General features: G+C 43.1%; 1 protein-coding gene across 5 annotated transcripts in view; it reads right to left on the reverse strand.

Moving 5' to 3' along the window:
• Nucleotides 1-18,311, reverse strand: part of ARMC8 (armadillo repeat containing 8) — a 63,794-nt gene that overhangs the window by 20,328 nt on the left and 25,155 nt on the right. For 3 of the 5 annotated variants that reach the window (XM_032119488.1, XM_032119485.1, XM_032119486.1), the window contains 7 exons: nt 17,436-17,578; nt 17,239-17,336; nt 9,301-9,393; nt 5,863-5,922; nt 4,601-4,681; nt 3,223-3,298; nt 3,047-3,137 (listed from right to left, as the gene is read on the reverse strand). In XM_032119488.1, the coding sequence (XP_031975379.1) occupies nt 3,047-3,137; nt 3,223-3,298; nt 4,601-4,681; nt 5,863-5,922; nt 9,301-9,393; nt 17,239-17,336; nt 17,436-17,578 (642 nt within the window). The remainder of the gene's footprint in view (nt 1-3,046; nt 3,138-3,222; nt 3,299-4,600; nt 4,682-5,862; nt 5,923-9,300; nt 9,394-17,238; nt 17,337-17,435; nt 17,579-18,311) is intronic. The other 2 variants (XM_032119487.1, XM_032119489.1) reach the window with 2 other exon arrangements.

An 18,311-nucleotide genomic window follows, 5' to 3' on the forward strand; every position in this document is an offset into this window, starting at 1 on the left:
CTGCCACTGGGGTGTGCGGCCATCAGGAGAGAACCAGCACAGGGCTGGCAGCCTGACAGCGCAGGCACAGACACCCAGGCCCTGCCCCAGCCCAGGAGAGGTGGAATTGCTGTGCTGCCTGTCCACAGGCAGGGTTTTACACACTGCAGGAACCAGCACACCCTCACTAATGATGAGCCCAGCCAAGGCTCTGACACTGCACCAAGCCAGCATTTGTTCCTTATTAGACAACAGCTCATGGTGGATATGACAACCCCAAGGTCCCACTGGCACACAACATCAGACAAATGCCAAGTTCTTTGTTAATGTACTTGTAAAGTGCCCCAAGCTACCAGAGATGCAAAATAGTTCACCCACCAAAAAAGTGTCTTACTTTGAAGTGGTTTAGTTTTTACCTGCTCTGCTACAAGCAGTGCAATGGAGCTGGAGGGGAACTGCTGTGCACCAATAGCTTTTGTTTTAGCTTCTGAACTAACCATTGGAACTGGCTTTTACCATGCCACAGTCGAAGTTAAAAAATACAACTGTATTTCAGTAAAGGTGACTTTAACATGTTTGGACCCTCAGTTGGGCAGGCTGAAGTTGTACACAGGGTCAATCAGAACTGCTCAGCTAAGGAGTAGCAAGCAACATGCTCATATAACCATGGTGTGTTTCACCACATCCCTGAACTCCTTCCAAGGGCCCAGAGTGAGTTCTTTCACCTCTTCAAGGCAACAACACTGATCCCTGTTCTTTAGCCACAGCTAAAAACCCCACAATCAGAAGTCTCTTTATATATTATTTCTCAGAAAGTAACAGATACAACTCGAATGTTAGCACAGAGATCATCTGCTAAATTTTTACTGCCCAAGCCTTGCAGCTGGCAGCAGGAAACTCATTTTCACACTTGCACAATGAGGAGGAAAGCACCCATCCTGCAGCTTGCCACTTAGTCCAGTGAGACCCTATTTGCCAGGCAAAGTAGCTCTATTTCAGAAATGAAAGAAAGTAATTTTTTACTTCAGGTAACATAGGCTTGGCTTAGCTGGAAGCAATTCTGGTGATTTTAGCAGAAAAGGTTACTCCTCCACTTGCAGCTGCAGAGCACTCTCCCAAGGGGCTTCCTGCTCTTCCCTCTGTGCCAACACTGCTGCTCAAGGGAAGGATCTTTGCTCCATTTCAATCAAGAGATATTGCCTTGAGTCTTCCAAATCTACTTCAATTGTTGATGGGGAAAAAAAGGGAACTTAGTCTTGTATGCCAGTCTGGATTCAAATAGAAATTTTAGAGAAGGTTCAAAAGGAAAAAACCCTTCTAGATCTGTATTCCAAGGAGTCTAATGATAAATCAGAGGAACTGCAGATTAACTGACTGAAGCTGGCAAGGCAGGAGTGAAAGCTAATTTACAAGCAGAAAAAAAGATGATCTGTGACAATTTCACCTACTACTCTCATTAGGAAAAAGGAAGAGAGACTCTGGCTTGGAGGCAATCAGGTAAGGGATGGACCTACAGCAGAAAAACCAGCAAGGCTTTGCAAACGCCAGAACTGCTGTAAAACTGAGAGCCCTAAGAAGGATGAGTGCCTGTGAACTAATTAGAAACCCAATCTGAAATTCAAGATACTGCTTTGTCTGCCATTTTCCCACAATTTTCTTTTGTTGCTTTGCACTACATCACTTACTTTCATGCTTTAAAAGGTCCAGCTGAGCCAAAGTCAACAACAGCAGAAGATGGGTTGTGTACCCAATTCCTTCAATCAGCAAAGAACACCAGTAGACCTGGGAGCGTCCATCCCAGAACAATTCTTTTAACTCCAACCTGTCTTTATGACTTGTCAACTGCTTTGTATCTCAAGATTAGTAACAAAAATTAATTTTAAATATGTCATTCTCTATGTATTTTCTGACTTCTTAAAGAAACACATAGATCAATCAGAACTGAGACTGCTGCAGTGCAATTAATTTAACCTGCCTTCTTCACTAAGAATTGCCTAACAAAACCAGTAAAACCAGACTGCTTGGGCCAATTGTGGTTGGGAGAGAAGCTGGGAGGTCCCAAGACAGACCTCCTACACGGAGTGGGATTACTCAAGAACACCCCTCACACACATGCACATCACTGAAACTCGTGATTGAGTTAGGGCATCACAACCTGGCAGCATGAGCAGGGTCACAGGTCCTACCTACCCCACCTGTTCCTCACCCAGAATCAAGAGACCTGTACTGATACAAGTGGCTGAGAAATTGTTTGGTGAACTCAGAGAACTCACTGCTCCTTGTCAAAATAAAGCCATCAAAACCTAAAGGAATAATCAGATACCTCAGCAACCAAACTCCTGAGTTAAACTTGATTTTAGTAGTTTATAGCAATGGGTAATTTTCTCTCTTTAACCCCCTGGAATGATTTATTCCATTATTATCAACACAAGAAAAGGAAAATGGTCCTAAAGGGTGTCAATCCCAGCTTATGGAGTGAGCATAACCCGGGTGCTGCTATTATGGAACTGGGTCACATTTTGTCACTGGGGAGAAAGTCATTATGAATATGAACACACATATGTGCCCACACCAGCAGGGAAGCTGAAGTACAAAATTAATTAATAACATTAATTCTGCTGTATGAGCACATGAAGCCTGAAGAAAAATCTATTTTATTTAAAACAGCTGGGAAGAGGGACTAACTCTGCTCTCCATCATCTTGGTGCACGGTCTCCAACACAGCACAGCCACCAAGGATGACAGCTCAGGACTGTGCTCTGCCTGTTCAAAGCAAAACTTACCATAAAATCCAAGATACTTGTGAAAACCCATATGGCTGAACACACATTCCTCACAAAACTGCTGCCCAGCAATATTTTTCCCTGTTTATGTGCAGCAAAGAGTGAAAGTTACATTATAAAATGGGGTGAGAGCCATTCGTTCAAGGATTTAGACAATGCAAACAGTAACTCTAATTATTCCTAAGATTTTACATCCCATATTACTTTGGAACAAGCAAGAAGGGAGCAGTTAAACAGCAAGGATTAAACTCCCTGCTATTTCCCCAATTCCTGAAGACAATTACCATTTGGCTGACGTGAGCTGCATTTCAATGGGCTTGTCCCTTTGTAACATCTTCACAAAAATCTGTGGTAACAATTCTCCATCAACAGACACTGCAAAGAGAGAGAGCTCCAAGTCATTCTCATTCAGCCAGGCAAAAAGTGGGTGTCAAACCAGCAGCAGCAGCATTGCACTCACCATTTACCAGAGTCATGGATACCTGGGGGTTTTCAAAGGCTAGAACTGAGAAGCATTTCAATGCCTGCATTCGGACCTGGGTAAAAGCATAATAATATGAAATATCAACACTGACTTCAAAGCACAACTGGGCTATACTGCTGGGTAGGCTCGTAGAAAACAATGCTGTATAATCAACAAGAAATGGAGATGGAGAACAAAAGGCAGATGGAAACATCTAACTCACACCCTGACTTTTGTCATCTCCTGTTGGAACTATCCTTCTGTAGGGGATGTTGTAAACCCTGTGAAGAAAACCAGCAAGGATAAAACTTGGGAACTAAGCAGGAAATACTGGTCTTGTTTGTGATGCCTCCCAAATGTGTAAAAACCAAGAGAGAACAGATGCATATAACAATAGTACCTTTTCTTTTCAGGACTCGTAAGTATCTTAGAGAATCAGAAATACGTGCCCTTGAGATTTATGTTTCAGAATCCTTTAAACGTGGGCTTAATAAAATGTCTAAAGAGAACCATCCAGCTGAAGTGATTCCAAACTAATCTTAAAACAAATATACACCGGAAGTTTTACTGCCATTACACAGCCTCAGGTACCACCTGGATGAAAAGGATTGACAAATTTCTTCATCTTGGCTCCTCCTTCTTCAGTCCAAAGTTTTGATTTAATCCATGTTTCATGACTGCCTAGTTTCTGAAATCTTTAACATTTCTTTTTTGACACAGGGAAGATGAACCGTCCCAGATCAGAGAACCTACTTTAGTTTAGATACTAGTCTTTGACTTGCCCTTCTACAGCTGCACATATTTAAACTGTGTCCTTGTCTTTGCAAGTGGAAGGACTGAGAAGGAGCTGACCCTCCTGGCCACCAAGTTACAGGTAGAGCGTGATGCTTGTCCTCTGAGGTGGTGCTTTCAGATAGTCCAGGATGGACTTCCAAAACAGAACAGAGAAGGGAGCTGAGACTCAGGAATTCAGGGAGCACAACACACGGGCAGCTGGTGGCCTCCACACATTCCACGACCATCTATTTTTACAGGTGTGACTTGCTTTTTAGGACAGACCACATTTGCTTCTCTTCAGCTTAACTTCTTATTCTCATTTACTGTTCAACAAATCAGACCACTTGGGTTGCCAAGTGCCTGTTCCCCTTTGGAGCAATGCCAGCCAGCCCTGTTTCCATTATTGCTGCTTTAACTTCACAGGGCAACAGCTTTGGTTTTGACAGAATACAACAAGTAAAAGCAACTGTTATTCTACAAATACACATCGTACCTGTTTATAGCTTTGGTTCACAGGCACAGTCATGGCTTTTACAATCTCCATTTGAATTCCTTTGATAAGTACATGTTAAACATAAGAGTAGTTGTAATGTCTTACTTTGTAGGAGGTGGAGACCAACAGATGTGCAATATTCTGAACAGCTCCATGGTTAAATAAGATTGTCTGGTGATCTGGACCCTTCAAAGGAAACATAACACAGGGTTTTTAAAACAACATGTAAGAGGTTTCCACTATCTGCAATTCACTGTTAAACATTTAAGACACATTTCCTAACATTTACTTTGTAATCAGCTGGCATAGCAATTTTATTTTTTTACATAAACAACTTCAACTGATATTTTTACAGTGTTTGTCCTTGTCTAGTAATCATATCCACTCTCTCCTTCAACAGGCAATGACACTAGTTCTCACAAATGAAGAAACATGGATAGAGAACTTTTGTTTCTACCCTTCCTATTGGAAGCAGCTGAGAGCTCCTGATTTTCTCTACAAATCACATAAAATATCACCAGTCACTAATGTCTTCTTCACTGTTAATATTAAGCATTTTCAACAATTCTAACTGCAGAAGGGAAGGGATTTCTTCTAAAACTGGTTCCAGACAGAGAGGAGATTCACATTTTCCTCCAGTTCCTTATCATTTATTATTTTAGTTTCAAGCATATTTGGCTATAAATCCAGCCAGCCATCACCTATTTACTGACTTCAAGATCTAAGTTGGCAATGGCTGATATGTCAGTATTTTTTCCAAAACAGCCTTTGGAATTAAATACAAATATTAAATTTGCAGGAGAAAGGTCTCAGAATTTCTGTAGCATGACAAGGTTGAAAAAACCTCAATGAGGTTGAGAAAAACAACATGAAATCTCAACACCTGCAGCCCTCAGCAGTCTCTTGCCAAAGCTGATCTGTGACTTGCAAACCTCTCTTGAAAAGCAGGTTCACAGCTCTGGTCACCTCTGCATTAAGCACAGGCTATGCACATTCAAATTCAGCTTATAGGATGCCACAGCATTTATCATCCCTCCCTGCACTTCCTTGACTAATCTGCAAGTGAAGAAAGACTCTTCACTCCCTATCTCTTGTTCAAACCCGGCTGAGTTTATGGCACCTCTTACACCCTGGCAGGCATCAGTGACACATTATCTTCAAATCTGAGATACAGCTGAAATCAGACTCCTCTTGCAGTCAAAAGAACATTTTTAGACTATCTCTTCCTCTAAGAAAAAAGCATAAAATTACTTTCAGATGTAACATATCTGCTGCTTTAAGAGATGCTTCAGCTGCTACTGCCACCAAGAGCTTTCTACCAAAAAATGCAATTAAAACAGCAGGGTTGAAGGAGGAAAACCACTTACATTGGCACACAGAAGTGGCTGAGGCAATGAGTTAAAGCCGCAGCTATGCCAGTGTTGGAGCTGAAGAACAGATATTGAAATATGTGAAAAAAATGAGTGAGTTTAAAGTAAAAGAAATCATACTGCCCTAGATTTAGTAATTCTCAACTACTAGCGATCCCTCCACGGGATGCAGGTGGCAGATTCTGTGCAAGCAGGACAGATGCCTGTACAGAGGTGACACCTGGGTGTGTATCTGAGCTGCACAACTGGATGTACATAAAATATTTCATCTGTACACGCTGTGTTTGCACACACCAACCAGCACAACCAGGTAAGCACTAACCCATAAAGAGGGACAGCTGCAAATATAAAGGTGAAAACTTGAGAATATGATGCAGCATTTCCAAGCAGTTCAACAAGCAGCCCCAGTTTAACAGCAAGGCTGCCTGGTTTTGTTCCACCTTGGGTACAGTGACAGAGTTCCACTCCTCTGACAGTGATCTTGATGTATGTCAGGAATAGACACCACGTCTTGCACAATTTTCCATCATAAAACACCAATTTTCAAGGAAACATTAGGATAGCACAATGTAACAGCTCATTCCACAATGAGAAGCAGGTACCTAAGTGCCTTTGTCCCCTAGGCAGCAGCCTAAGGTCACCCAAGAGAAGAGGCCTGGGGGAAGCTGCCTTGGTTACAAGGCTTTATCCTGGACCCTTCCCAGACACGAGACTTTAATTTTCAACTGGCAGTGAAATAATTACTTATGCAGAGACGTCACCACTTTCAAATATAAATTCCAGAAGTTTCCAAACATATACCTTACCTCTTTAATTTGACCATTAAAACAGTAAATTCTACCTACTCACATCACTTGCTCTGAAAACAAATGAACTGAGATAGAGAGACTTTTAAAACATGAATTTTGACTTGCATTCTCACATCCCAGGTACATCAGCCTGATTTCAGTTTATGTATTTGCTTCTGTGTTGATAGAATCCTGGCTCTGTATGTTAAGAACTGCATCTGCTCCCCTGTAAATCAACACTTTCCCTTGCTAAGGATGGCTCTTCTCCAGGGGCAATGCTCCTCAGCCATTCATTTTAACTCTAAACGTGCAGGGAGAAGCAGCAAAAGAGAGCAGCAAAAGCAGAAAGCAGCAGCAATATGCTAGGAACCCAAATGATGGATTTCCTAGCTCTAGACAACCGGGCTGAGCTGCTCCAGGGAGCAGGCAAGGCAGAACCTGAGAAGCCAACCAAAGATGCTGGAAAGGCAGAGAAAGAACTGGCTGCACCAGATGTGAGCTGAGAACAGCACAGGGACAAGGCAGGAGCTGTGAGAAGTCACTATTAGTTCAATTAATACATCTACTAAGATGAGGAAAAAGAGAAATAAAAGCATCAATGCCTCTTCAAACATATCCTAAGCCTCACCTAAATACAAAGGCTTATTTACAGTAACTTATTGCTTCAGGGAGAAAAGTAAGAAAGGTTCTCTCACTCAGGGCCTTCTGGAGGAAGATGGAGTCTTCATTTAAAATGTAGTAAATACTGAAACTTTCAGTATATATTATTTTTTTTAATTTTAAGAATGTACTTTGCCTATTCATTGAAGTCAGAAAATACCCTGCAAATTTGTCTTCACCATATTAGATGTATTTTGTTCTGTCTGAAAATACAATAACTGACCTTATAAACCTGAAACCCCAAAACCAAACAAAATAGAAGGAAGAGGACATTTCAGATTTTTGCTGAACAGCTGCATTTGCCTGGGCAAGAGAAATGAGTTCTTGATCAATTTAACGTTTGTGATGATCTGTTTACTCAGCCTCAAATATTTTTCTTTGTTATGCAGCTGTTTACTCTGCAAATGCAAGCATTTCCTAACACTCATACCCATCACCCTGCCTTTCTTGTGCAGCCATATTTCTCTCTGTTCACACAGCCAACAACTTCTTTCCAAAAACTTGATTTTTTTCCAGATATCCACTGTAAAATTTGAGAGAGATTTGGGGGCTGGAGGAGGCACACAAAATGAAATGGTGAGCTCAGAAGACCTTCCTCACTTGTGAAGTGACTGTGCATTTGCTCTGTTAACAACATTTCAGATGTGCAAGTCACCGGGAGTTGCTGGAGCTGCAAAGGTAATAACTCCTTTGGAAAAAGATGACAATAACTGTTTTCTGGTCTCTCCCAGCCAACAGGGTTTATATTCCCAGAGCCAACCCCTGATTGTATAAACTGACTCCTCTACCACCCTATAATTAGTCCTGGGTTATTTTTCTTGTAGGCCAGCATGGCCTGATTTTTCACCTGTTCGAGCTCCTCAGCCTATTAAAGGAGACTTTCAAGGGCCACTTCAACAGGAGATGCCTCACTGGTGCATTTTTGTTCCTAACATACCAAATTTTTTTCCACTATTAGGTATATATGTGAACTTCCATGGTCCAGTGTAGGATTTTGTCTTTCTGTTTGCTTTAAACAGTTCTCTAAATATTAGCAGCTGGGTTCTATCTTTATACCCCACTAACCGGGCAGTTTTCAGTCCTCAGCTTCACTTAGCAGAAGAAATGCAATGAGATGAGTGTACAAAAATAACAGTCAAGGCAGAGAAACACAGATACTTAACAAAGGAATAACTCACAGTTCCAGAGGACTCACTGTAAGTGATAAGGTAGAAAGATATTTTTCAAAGCAAATACTTACAAATTCACAAACTTAGGAACTTTCTCATAGTCTATGATCCTTTAGTTTTAAATTGTTACTAAAAGGGAAAGACACTGTAAAAATCTCATTTCCTACCCTGAATTATTTTGATACAGTTATTGTATAACTCACTGGTACAATAACTCCCAAAAAACTGCAACAATAAAAACCACTGCTGTGTGGAAACTTGGAGTGGGGGGAGGGAAAGACAAAACTATGTTTGGGGTGGGGTTGCTGCTGGTTTTAAATCAGTTTTCTCATATCAACAGACTTGCATTACATAGCAGGAATGAACATGTATCTGGATGAACCTGTAACTGATAGAGCTCGGCTGAGAAGAGCATTTCTTTTCCTCTCAACAACAGCACCTCTTAGAGAGCAGTATCTGTGTTTAAAACTGCTGACAGTGGCTGCACAACCTCTGCAAAGAGGTGCTCACACTGTCCTGAGACCTTCAGAGGAAAACCAGAAGTCTTCCAAGATTTATAGTGCTAATAGTGAAGACTGCTACTTGCCCAGACTGTTGGCTTTGTTTAGTAGCCAAAGCCTATAAAAACCCCATATATTTGCATATTTTCTTGTACTGCAGAGCAGCATGTATCGATCCTGACAAATCTGCAGCAAATGCAGAGCAGTACCAGCTCAGTCATCACTGGCCCAAAATTCCTGCCACAAAAGGCAGCACACACACAGTTCTTACAGGCCAGAACCACAGGTTGCATAGAGAACATGAAGTGTCTTTCTTACTTTGCAGCAGTGGGAGAAGATCTGACATATGTATTCTTGTGTGTATTGAGACCTACTGAGCAGTGCCATGAGGTGGGAGATAACTGTAGCATCCTGCAAACAAGTGAGAAAAGAAGAGAGAGTTAACACTGGATTTCAGCACAGCTTCTCTCCACTTTGTTACTTAAAGGAGCACTCCTGATTCTGCACTCAGTGCTCTCCCTTCCACCAAAACCTTTTTGGATACAGAGCAAGACCATTAAAAGCAGTTCATTAAAAGTTGAAGGCATGAGTGATAGTTCTGAGCCAAATCCCCATGGAAAAGAAATAAAAGGTCAGTGCAATTGGAATAAATAGGAGTAACAGGAATAAAACTTCTGCAATTTGCCTCCAGAATATTTGGGACAAAACCAATAAAAGAATGGGGGGGAAAACATACCAAAACCAAACATGGCCACTGACAGGGATTACTCCAGGAGTTGCCTCAGTGTTGTCTTACCACCAGTGCAGCTGACTTGCCTCTTCTCCCAGCTCTGAGTCCAAGGGAGCAGGGAGGGAACACGGTGCCAGCCTGGACAGGGCACAGTCCCCTGGAACTGATTCAGGGGGAGTCATCACGTCCTTTGTCTTGCAGTCAAACACACGCTATAGACTCTGTCAGTGTGTGTGACACTTGTGACAGAGAATCCCAAATAAATCAGCAAAAGAAACCCTTACACTCCAGTGGAAGGTTCCCTAAGCCAAGGCAGGGGGCTGGAATGAGATGATCTTTTTGCAACCCAAACCTTTCCATGATTCTGTGGCAAGTTCTCTTCTGCAAGCACATCCAGTTATTTAATCTCTGTGGTAAGTCACAAAACTATAACGTTCTAAAGCTTTCAGTTACTTTTACCAGCACATTTTAGTGGCAGGAACTATGGTGGTATTAAAAGAAAACATGGGTATTTTAGTTTGGAAAGGGGTAAACTAAGTTACTTCCATGAGATAAAGGGAGCTGAGCAGAGGGAAGGATTGAATGAGCATTCTTTTCCAAAGCACATGTGCTATATTGGCCCTAAAAACCTAAGCCAGACCCGGTTTTACCTGCACTATGATGAATTACAGTCCTCTGATTTGGGGTAGGTGAATTGAAATTAGAGCAAAACCTTCCTGCACCTCAGCTCCTGAGACAGCCCTGAAAGCAGCACCAGCCTGACTGTTCAGTGACTGCAGTTTCAGATATACACACTGGTTACAAGAAGTTTTATGTCCCAATTACCTGGGAAATTTCCCACCACACTTTTTAATGTTGTCAAAAGAAACATGTACCAGTCTCCCCTAGTTGCACAAATATTTGAGATTATAAAAAGCTTTGCAGAATTTATTTTTTTTATATTTTTTATTTATGTATATATACAATTATCATACTTATTTTAGGAAACTTTGCTGCTGACAATCCAGCCCTCTTATTCTCCACAGAAAACAACAGGACAACAGAGCCAAGAAACACACTAAGAATAAACCCAGCTTGTTTCTCACCAACTGGAAAGGATCAACATGCAACATGTGGCATCTCAGCATCCTACAGAGAGAAAGTTACTTATGAAGACTTTCTCCCAGGTACACCAGCCATGTATCCACAGTCATTTCATGCTTTGTGCATAGGAAGACCAACGGACTACCTACTTTAAACAACATTCTCAGGGTTTGGCCAACAGCAGCTCCATCTGCTCTGCCTTTACACACAGCCCAGAGACAAACTTCAGAACCCAAAGGCCAGCAAGGGACTGGTCTGTTTGCAGGGCAATAGTGGACACTCAATCCCAGAATGGGTCAGGTTGGAAGAGCCCAGAGGTCACCTGGTCCCACCTGCCTGCTCCAGCAGGGCCATCCCAGAGCACAGGGCACAGGATTGTGTCTGGACTGGAATACCTCCAGTGAGAGAGACTCCACACCCTCTCTGGGCTGCCTGTTCCCAGCTTCCCTGAGGTGAAGCAAAACCAACTGACAATATACCCAGGATTACTCTGTATTTTAATGCATTTGACCCATCAAAACAGATTCTTGTCCTTTTCTGCATATCTTCAGTAACTGAAGGCATCAAGTCCCCTCAGTGTTCAACACATCACATTCAGTGCTAAGAGGCTGCTCAGTGACAAAGTTCCCCTGAGACAGAGGAGAGGAGAGGAGAGGAGAGGAGAGGAGAGGAGAGGAGAGGAGAGGAGAGGAGAGGAGAGGAGAGGAGAGGAGAGGAGAGGAGAGGAGAGGAGAGGAGAGGAGAGGAGAGGAGAGGAGAGGAGAGGAGAGGAGAGGAGAGGAGAGGAGAGGAGAGGAGAGGAGAGGAGAGGAGAGGAGAGGAGAGGGGAGGGGAGGGGAGGGGAGGGGAGGGGAGGGGAGAGGAGAGGAGAGGAGAGGAGAGGAGAGGGGAGAGGAGAGGAGAGGAGAGGAGAGGAGAGGAGAGGAGAGGAGAGGAGAGGAGAGGAGAGGAGAGGAGAGGAGAGGAGAGGAGAGGAGAGGAGAGGAGAGGAGAGGAGAGGAGAGGAGAGGAGAGGAGAGAGGAGAGGAGAGGAGAGGAGAGAGGAGAGGAGAGGAGAGGAGAGGAGAGAGGAGAGGAGAGGAGAGGAGAGGAGAGGAGAGGAGAGGAGAGGAGAGGAGAGGAGAGGAGAGGAGAGGAGAGGAGAGGAGAGGAGAGGAGAGGAGAGGAGAGGAGAGGAGAGGAGAGGAGAGGAGAGGAGAGGAGAGGAACCTCAGGATTCACAGGCAGGAATATTTTAAAAAAGGAGCTTCAAATTGTAAGATGCAAGACCTGAAATCTCTTGCAGGGAAATCCCTGACTGTGAAACCTGAATTATTTCAAAAGATTCCAACTGCCACTATTAAAGCAGCACATCTTTGAATAAAATAATTATTCAGTTAAACACTTTTAATCAGCACAGATGAATGTGTAACATCTCTCCATCTGTATCTAACACCAGGGAAGGAACCAACAAACATTTTACATCCTCACCAGTGACATCCTCGTGCAATGGTCCAGTTTCACCTAAAAATCCAACAGCATTGATCACATGAGTATTGGTCACATGAGTATTCCAGCTGCAGTTTATAAATTGGAGACTTTTGGTAAAGATCTAAGAGAACAGAAATCAAGCCTCAAACTGCTGGGAAGCTCTACAGCAGAGCTATAGAAATGGGAATGGAATAGCACATGGTGATCTGTATAAGAGAACATTTTACTGACCAGTGTGGCACCATGATGCAGTGGGAAATTCCTGGATGGGAAGGTTCTCGTATTGGATGATTTCCATTCAGCACTTATGAGATGGGGCTGTTGTGCCACCAAACATTGTGACAGGGGATTTCTGGTGCCACTGTGACCCCAACAGTGTCATTGTACATGTGAGATGAGAGTTAATGAACCCTTGCAAACAACACAGTGAGGGTCCCCTGAAATTCTGCCAATACACAAAGAAGTGTATTATTAGATATTCTGGACTATACATTTAAGACACAATTCTTTACAGATATCTTTTACACACCTTCACATTTTGTTCCATCAGATCCCAAGTGTTGTGGGCATGAAAAGGTTAAAAACTCTTGGAAAGTTCCAAGAGTGCTTCCTTAATATGTTTGTAAGAAAACTGTTAGTTTTGCTCTACAATTCTGCTAAAATATCCAACTTGTATAATAATTTTGGCATGTTGATCAGAAAAGAACCTAGAAAGAACAAAGGGACGTGTGGACATAGCTGACTCCAACTAAATGTGAATAGTGATTAGATGTCAATGTGAGGCTACATAATTCCACTTTTATTCAGTATTGATGCCTAAGTAACAAAGGCTCTTCCCAGCAAGCCTAGTGAGATTGAGTCTACATCCATAAGGTTAGAACAATGAGATTCACAAACCCATTGGGATGCTGTCTGCTAACAAAGCAGTTCCAGGCAACTTAAGCCAAGTCTCTGTATCACATATATTGCAACAAAGTTATTGTCCATACAAACAGAACTCAGAGAGAATGAACAGTTACATTCACCTGCTTGGATCCCAATACCTAATTTCTTCATATTCCTTTTTAACACCAAAACAAAATTCATAAGACCTACTCTTAAAACATTTGTTTTTAATAGAGCGTTGCTATTTCCCCAAGTCAGAGAACTGAAATGCTTCTATCCACCCAAATATCTTAAATTCAAGCTCTACAAGCTAGAATTGGTTCTTTTACAACTCTCATTTTCAGGAAGCAGTTCAGACTGGAGAACATTCATCCTTGCTCCTGGTTCAGCCACCACCAACAGCCAGAAGGAAAAAAGGAATAAGGCATGGGAGGCTGACCCAGATTCCTCCCTCGGGAACTGTGGATCACGTGTACACTTGGCAGTGCAGGTTCACTGCTCATTGAACACCTGGTAATTAATCAGTGTAATTAATCCTCTCAAGCACACCTCCTCCCCTTTACCAAGCCTGGCCAATCACCAGGTGACATCAGCTTTTCCATCCCAAACCTGCCCAGGAAGCAGGAAGGCTTTTCACTCATCATTTCTAGAGACTGAGACTTCTCAACCTGATTTCACATTGTCTCAACAACACAGAGACTCATCCTGCTACAGTGCCTTCACTCCCCAAGCTCCTGTAAGGACAGGACATTCCCAGCAGGGAATGCACCTCCTCCTGCTAGGCCAGCACAGCATCACAGACAGCAAGTTCCCACTGGAATTGTATCTGGGTCCCACTGAGGAAGGAAAATGCAATCACAACTGAGAACATCTGTCAGGAAACATGCAGAACACCTCCATGGGCTGGAAACATTTTCTGCCACTGAATCCATTCTTCTGTTTTCATTAAGATATCAGGAGCTGAAGTAACAGGATCTCAGTCAAGCCTTAGTGACTCCATCTACTCAGCAACCCAAAACACATCCAGCTATGGTAAGCTGGCTGGTTCACATGGACAATCTCGGAATTTAAAGAAGTCTGAACATACGTCTGCACCTCAACAGATCTCTCTCCCACATCATTCCTCATTTCCAAGTGCAGCATGGTCACTAAATGGGTCTCAGCACCAAAGCTTGCACCCTGCCCATGCAGGAACAAGGGTTTCCCTGGCACAGCAGGTCTGGATATAACTTGGTGTCACAGGTCAGCATCAGACCCTAAAAACCTGCCCTTTCTGAGAGCTCAGTGTTCATCTGGATGGATGGATGGATGCACGGATGCATGGATGTGTGTATTTTCTCAGTACAAATCCTAAGTTCCTATAGGAAACTGCCCAAATGTTTCCACCTCTGAAGAACCATTTTATCCTTGGAACTGAACCAAATTAATTACACAAAACTGCCAGCAGTTTATCCTTCAGGCTGCTGTCCATAAGGTAAGGCTCAAGAGCAAAGTTCTGACACCCAGCACTTCTGTTGGGAGAAATATTCCAGTTACTGTGGATGATGTGTACCTGTTACAAACAGAAAGGAATGTTTTAAGCAGCTTTAAAGCACTTGTATATCCTGGATTTTAATTGAGAGGTCTTCTGAAACCTCTAGAATGACTGCAACACCCTTGGAGATGTTAAGCTAACTCCTAATACCTTGTCTTGGAAACAGTCCTGCCCAAATTCAAGATCCTCTCTCTGCAGTCAAAACACAAAAAAATTCTGGGAAACTTTCCAGGTTAGACACAACTCAAGATCCAACTTTTCAGAAGTTTTCTCCAGAACTACTGGGCAGGAATGAAAAGCCATTGACAAACTTCGTCTCCTACCTTTCAAAATAGGACCTGAAAAAGGCAGAACTTGAGAGACCTTCAAGTGCTGCAGCTGCATGGAGATGGTGACAGCCTCCCCAGAGCTGCTGGGACCAGAAACAAAGAGGAAGCAGGGTGGCTAAACGGGAACTTTGAATTCTTCCTGTTGTTCTCAGTGTTGGAATGTCTACCATGAAGTGTTCATTAGGCCCATAATTACTTCTTTAATTGCAAAGCCAATGTCTCAACTGCTGCCTTGTGAAACACAGCTTGCAGCAGTGTGGGCTGGGGCTGTACCTTCCAAGAGATAGGAAAAACATCTTTTCAAAGGATCTGGATTCAGTACTTTTCAAAGCATGGCCTTGGGTATTCCCACAAGAGAAGGAAAAAAAAGGATTTGCAGAAATAGGACCTTAAGCACAATCATAAAATACTTAACTTTGAGGTATCTAACTGGAATGGGAAAGGGGAAAACGGGTTTTACAGGTGAACTAAGAGCAAGGACCCCTCAGCAGATGATAATTTCCTGTAGATATGGTTAATTCCAGGACATCCCATTTGCCTGAAGGAGGACTGGGGGAGCAGTTGATGTCACTGCTGTGCAGCAGAGAAAGCAAAGCATGAAACACCAAATCCAACCTCTTGGGCATATTGCTCCCATGCTAGTGGTTATTTTGATGCTAATGGTGCTTCTTTCCCATTTCTGTCCATATTCTACCCCTTCCTCTCCCTTCAAGACATCAAATCTCTCCTCCAGATAGGGAGCAATTAAAAGTCCCTATTGAGCACTGATCCCCAGGAAGAAATACGGATTGTTAATGGAGACAGTCATCTTAAACCCTGGCTCTGGATGCTGAGAGCAGGAAGCAGATGCCTCAGCAATTATCAACTCTTAGAGGCTGACTTGGGGGAATCTGGGAGCATGGAGTGAAGCCAAAGAAAGGAGCACAGACACAAAGAGGAAGCCCTTGGATCACTCACTGGAGAGGCACCTTCGATGTTCACACATACAATACACATTGAGGTTTCCCTTGCTGAACAACCACAAAACACCTGGAAAAAAGGCAGTGAACAGTGGAGGACAAAGCTGGCTGATTTACCTACACCCACTAAATGCAATCTGACTTCCTGAGATGGACTAACTGGCAGGTGAAATCCAGAACAGGTGTATGGTAAGATTGAGTCCATAGAAAACAACAAGTCTGCATACCTGTGTCTGGAATGAAAGTGTAAAAAGTCATTGGAAAAGGAATAGAGAACAAAACAGACATTGCAGCACTGCATAACAACTAGACAAAAAAATCATGAAGAAAATCTGTTGACTATTAACAGCCAAACTGTAGAGAAAGTATGATGTGAGAGGCCAGCTGTGCCCTTCTCTGTAAGCACCAAGACTTCCTCAGCAAGCAACAGCTCCTTGTGAGTGGGACCAGAGTGGTTCTCACTGTGGGGTCCCAGTTACCCTCAGAAGCTGGAGCTGCTCTGTGACCTCCCCCAGACTGGGGCAATGCTCCCCTTTTCCAAGGAGGAAGAGATTGCTGGTCCACTGCAGCTTTCATTCCATGGTTCACCTTATCCCTCACACCGAGACAAAGGAAGCAGCCAAACCCTCCTTGCCCCTCCTTCCCAGTAAGAGGCAGTGCCTGGGTTTGGGCAAGCCCTGGAGACAGCAGTACCTTCAGAGAGGGCGCTGCCCAGTCACCCAACCAGGGCCAGCACCAACAGCCCTGCTGGCACATGCTCCAGGATGAACTCAGGATTACAGCAACAGGAGAGGCACATTTTCTATCCTCCTGTCACTTAAATGGAAATCACACATATACTAAGTAAGAGCAGAGACATTTTAGAGGTGAAGCTCTTCCACTGGAAGTACAAAAACTGAGCAAGCCCTCTCCCATCTGGAGAGGGAGGACAGTGTTGGATAAAACTTTTAAGTTTCAGCAAGTAACTGTTGCCAGTATAGCTCTGATAATAGTACCTCTAAATACTATTTAGAGACAGTTTTTCCTCCTCAGGATTGCACACAAGTCTGATCATGTAGGTATTTTCTTTATCAGTGGGCTACCTTGGTGACCAGCTCATATCAAACAAGCCATAAATGTCAGGGGTGCCAGACACCTTAAAGGTAGGCGAGAAGTGCCAACCCTGTTGCTCAGACAAGGCCTTGTTACTACTCCAGACAACAAGATTTTTCACTCCCACCCTCTCTATAGCCTTTAAAAAGACATAATAATCTGCTTACAACTTACTGTGTACAGCAGATCCTCTGGAGTTACAGGGCTGATGAAAATGGTACGGAGACATCGCAGGCAAGCTTCAATAAACTTCAAATCTGGCGATAGCAATCCTATAAATATGGGCAAACCAACCATTCAGTCTCATGATGCTTGTTTATTTCAGTACTTTAGGAACATTTACAAACACAGATCCATTAAGGGAGGAGTACCTTGCAATAAGGCTGGGATAATATGGCAGTCTAGGAGGGATTTGACATTGTTCTCTGTCCCCATGGCAAGGCTGCCCAGGACCACTGCACATTCCGTTCTCAGCTCCGTGCTCGAGGTCTCTTGCTGGAGCAAATACAGCAACCTGCAAACAAAAGTATCTTTAGAGGAAAATTCAGATGGAAGAGAAAATTTAAGTCTGAAAGAAAATAATCTGAATCCTGCTATGTAAAGAGGATGAAATCCTTCATAGAAAGATTAAGACTGAGCAAAAGAGTAGAGGAACACTTCATTCACAATCTTTTCACACTGTGTGTTCCTACACAACTTTTACTTGGTGTAGAAAAATGCCCCACTGCTTTTTCTTTAAAAAGTACTGTCACAGTACTGATATCCAGGATGGGGCTTTCAGGATAACAGGGAGACCCCAAATTTCAGTTAAAGGAAATGCATCTGCAGCTTGAGGCTGATGGGAAAGGGAACCCTAACACCTGATCACCACTGTGGGGATGCTTATCTTTGGCAGTGATTTCTTCTGAGTCACAACTGCAAAATAATTCCATCACCAAGCACAAGCATGGGGAGGGTTGAGAGCACTCTGAGTTTTGAACACTGAGAAATGATTGCACACACAAAGCAAGCCCAGGAAAGTTTTACATGAAGAAAGGCAGCTGAACTGGGGCTAAACAGGATCACTTCGAGCCTAATGCACATCTTGCCAACGGTGTAGTTTGGGTCCCAATCAATTTGGATTCTTTCTACAGTATCAAGAACCGAAATACATAATCAGTGGTATACAAAATCATCACTGTCATGGTTTTAAGTGGGTTTCAACTACAATCACTAAGGAAAAATAGCACTCCCTCAATCCTGTGGAA

The sequence above is a fragment of the Corvus moneduloides genome, chromosome 10 (genome assembly GCF_009650955.1).
Source record: "Corvus moneduloides isolate bCorMon1 chromosome 10, bCorMon1.pri, whole genome shotgun sequence".
Taxonomy (NCBI): domain Eukaryota; kingdom Metazoa; phylum Chordata; class Aves; order Passeriformes; family Corvidae; genus Corvus; species Corvus moneduloides.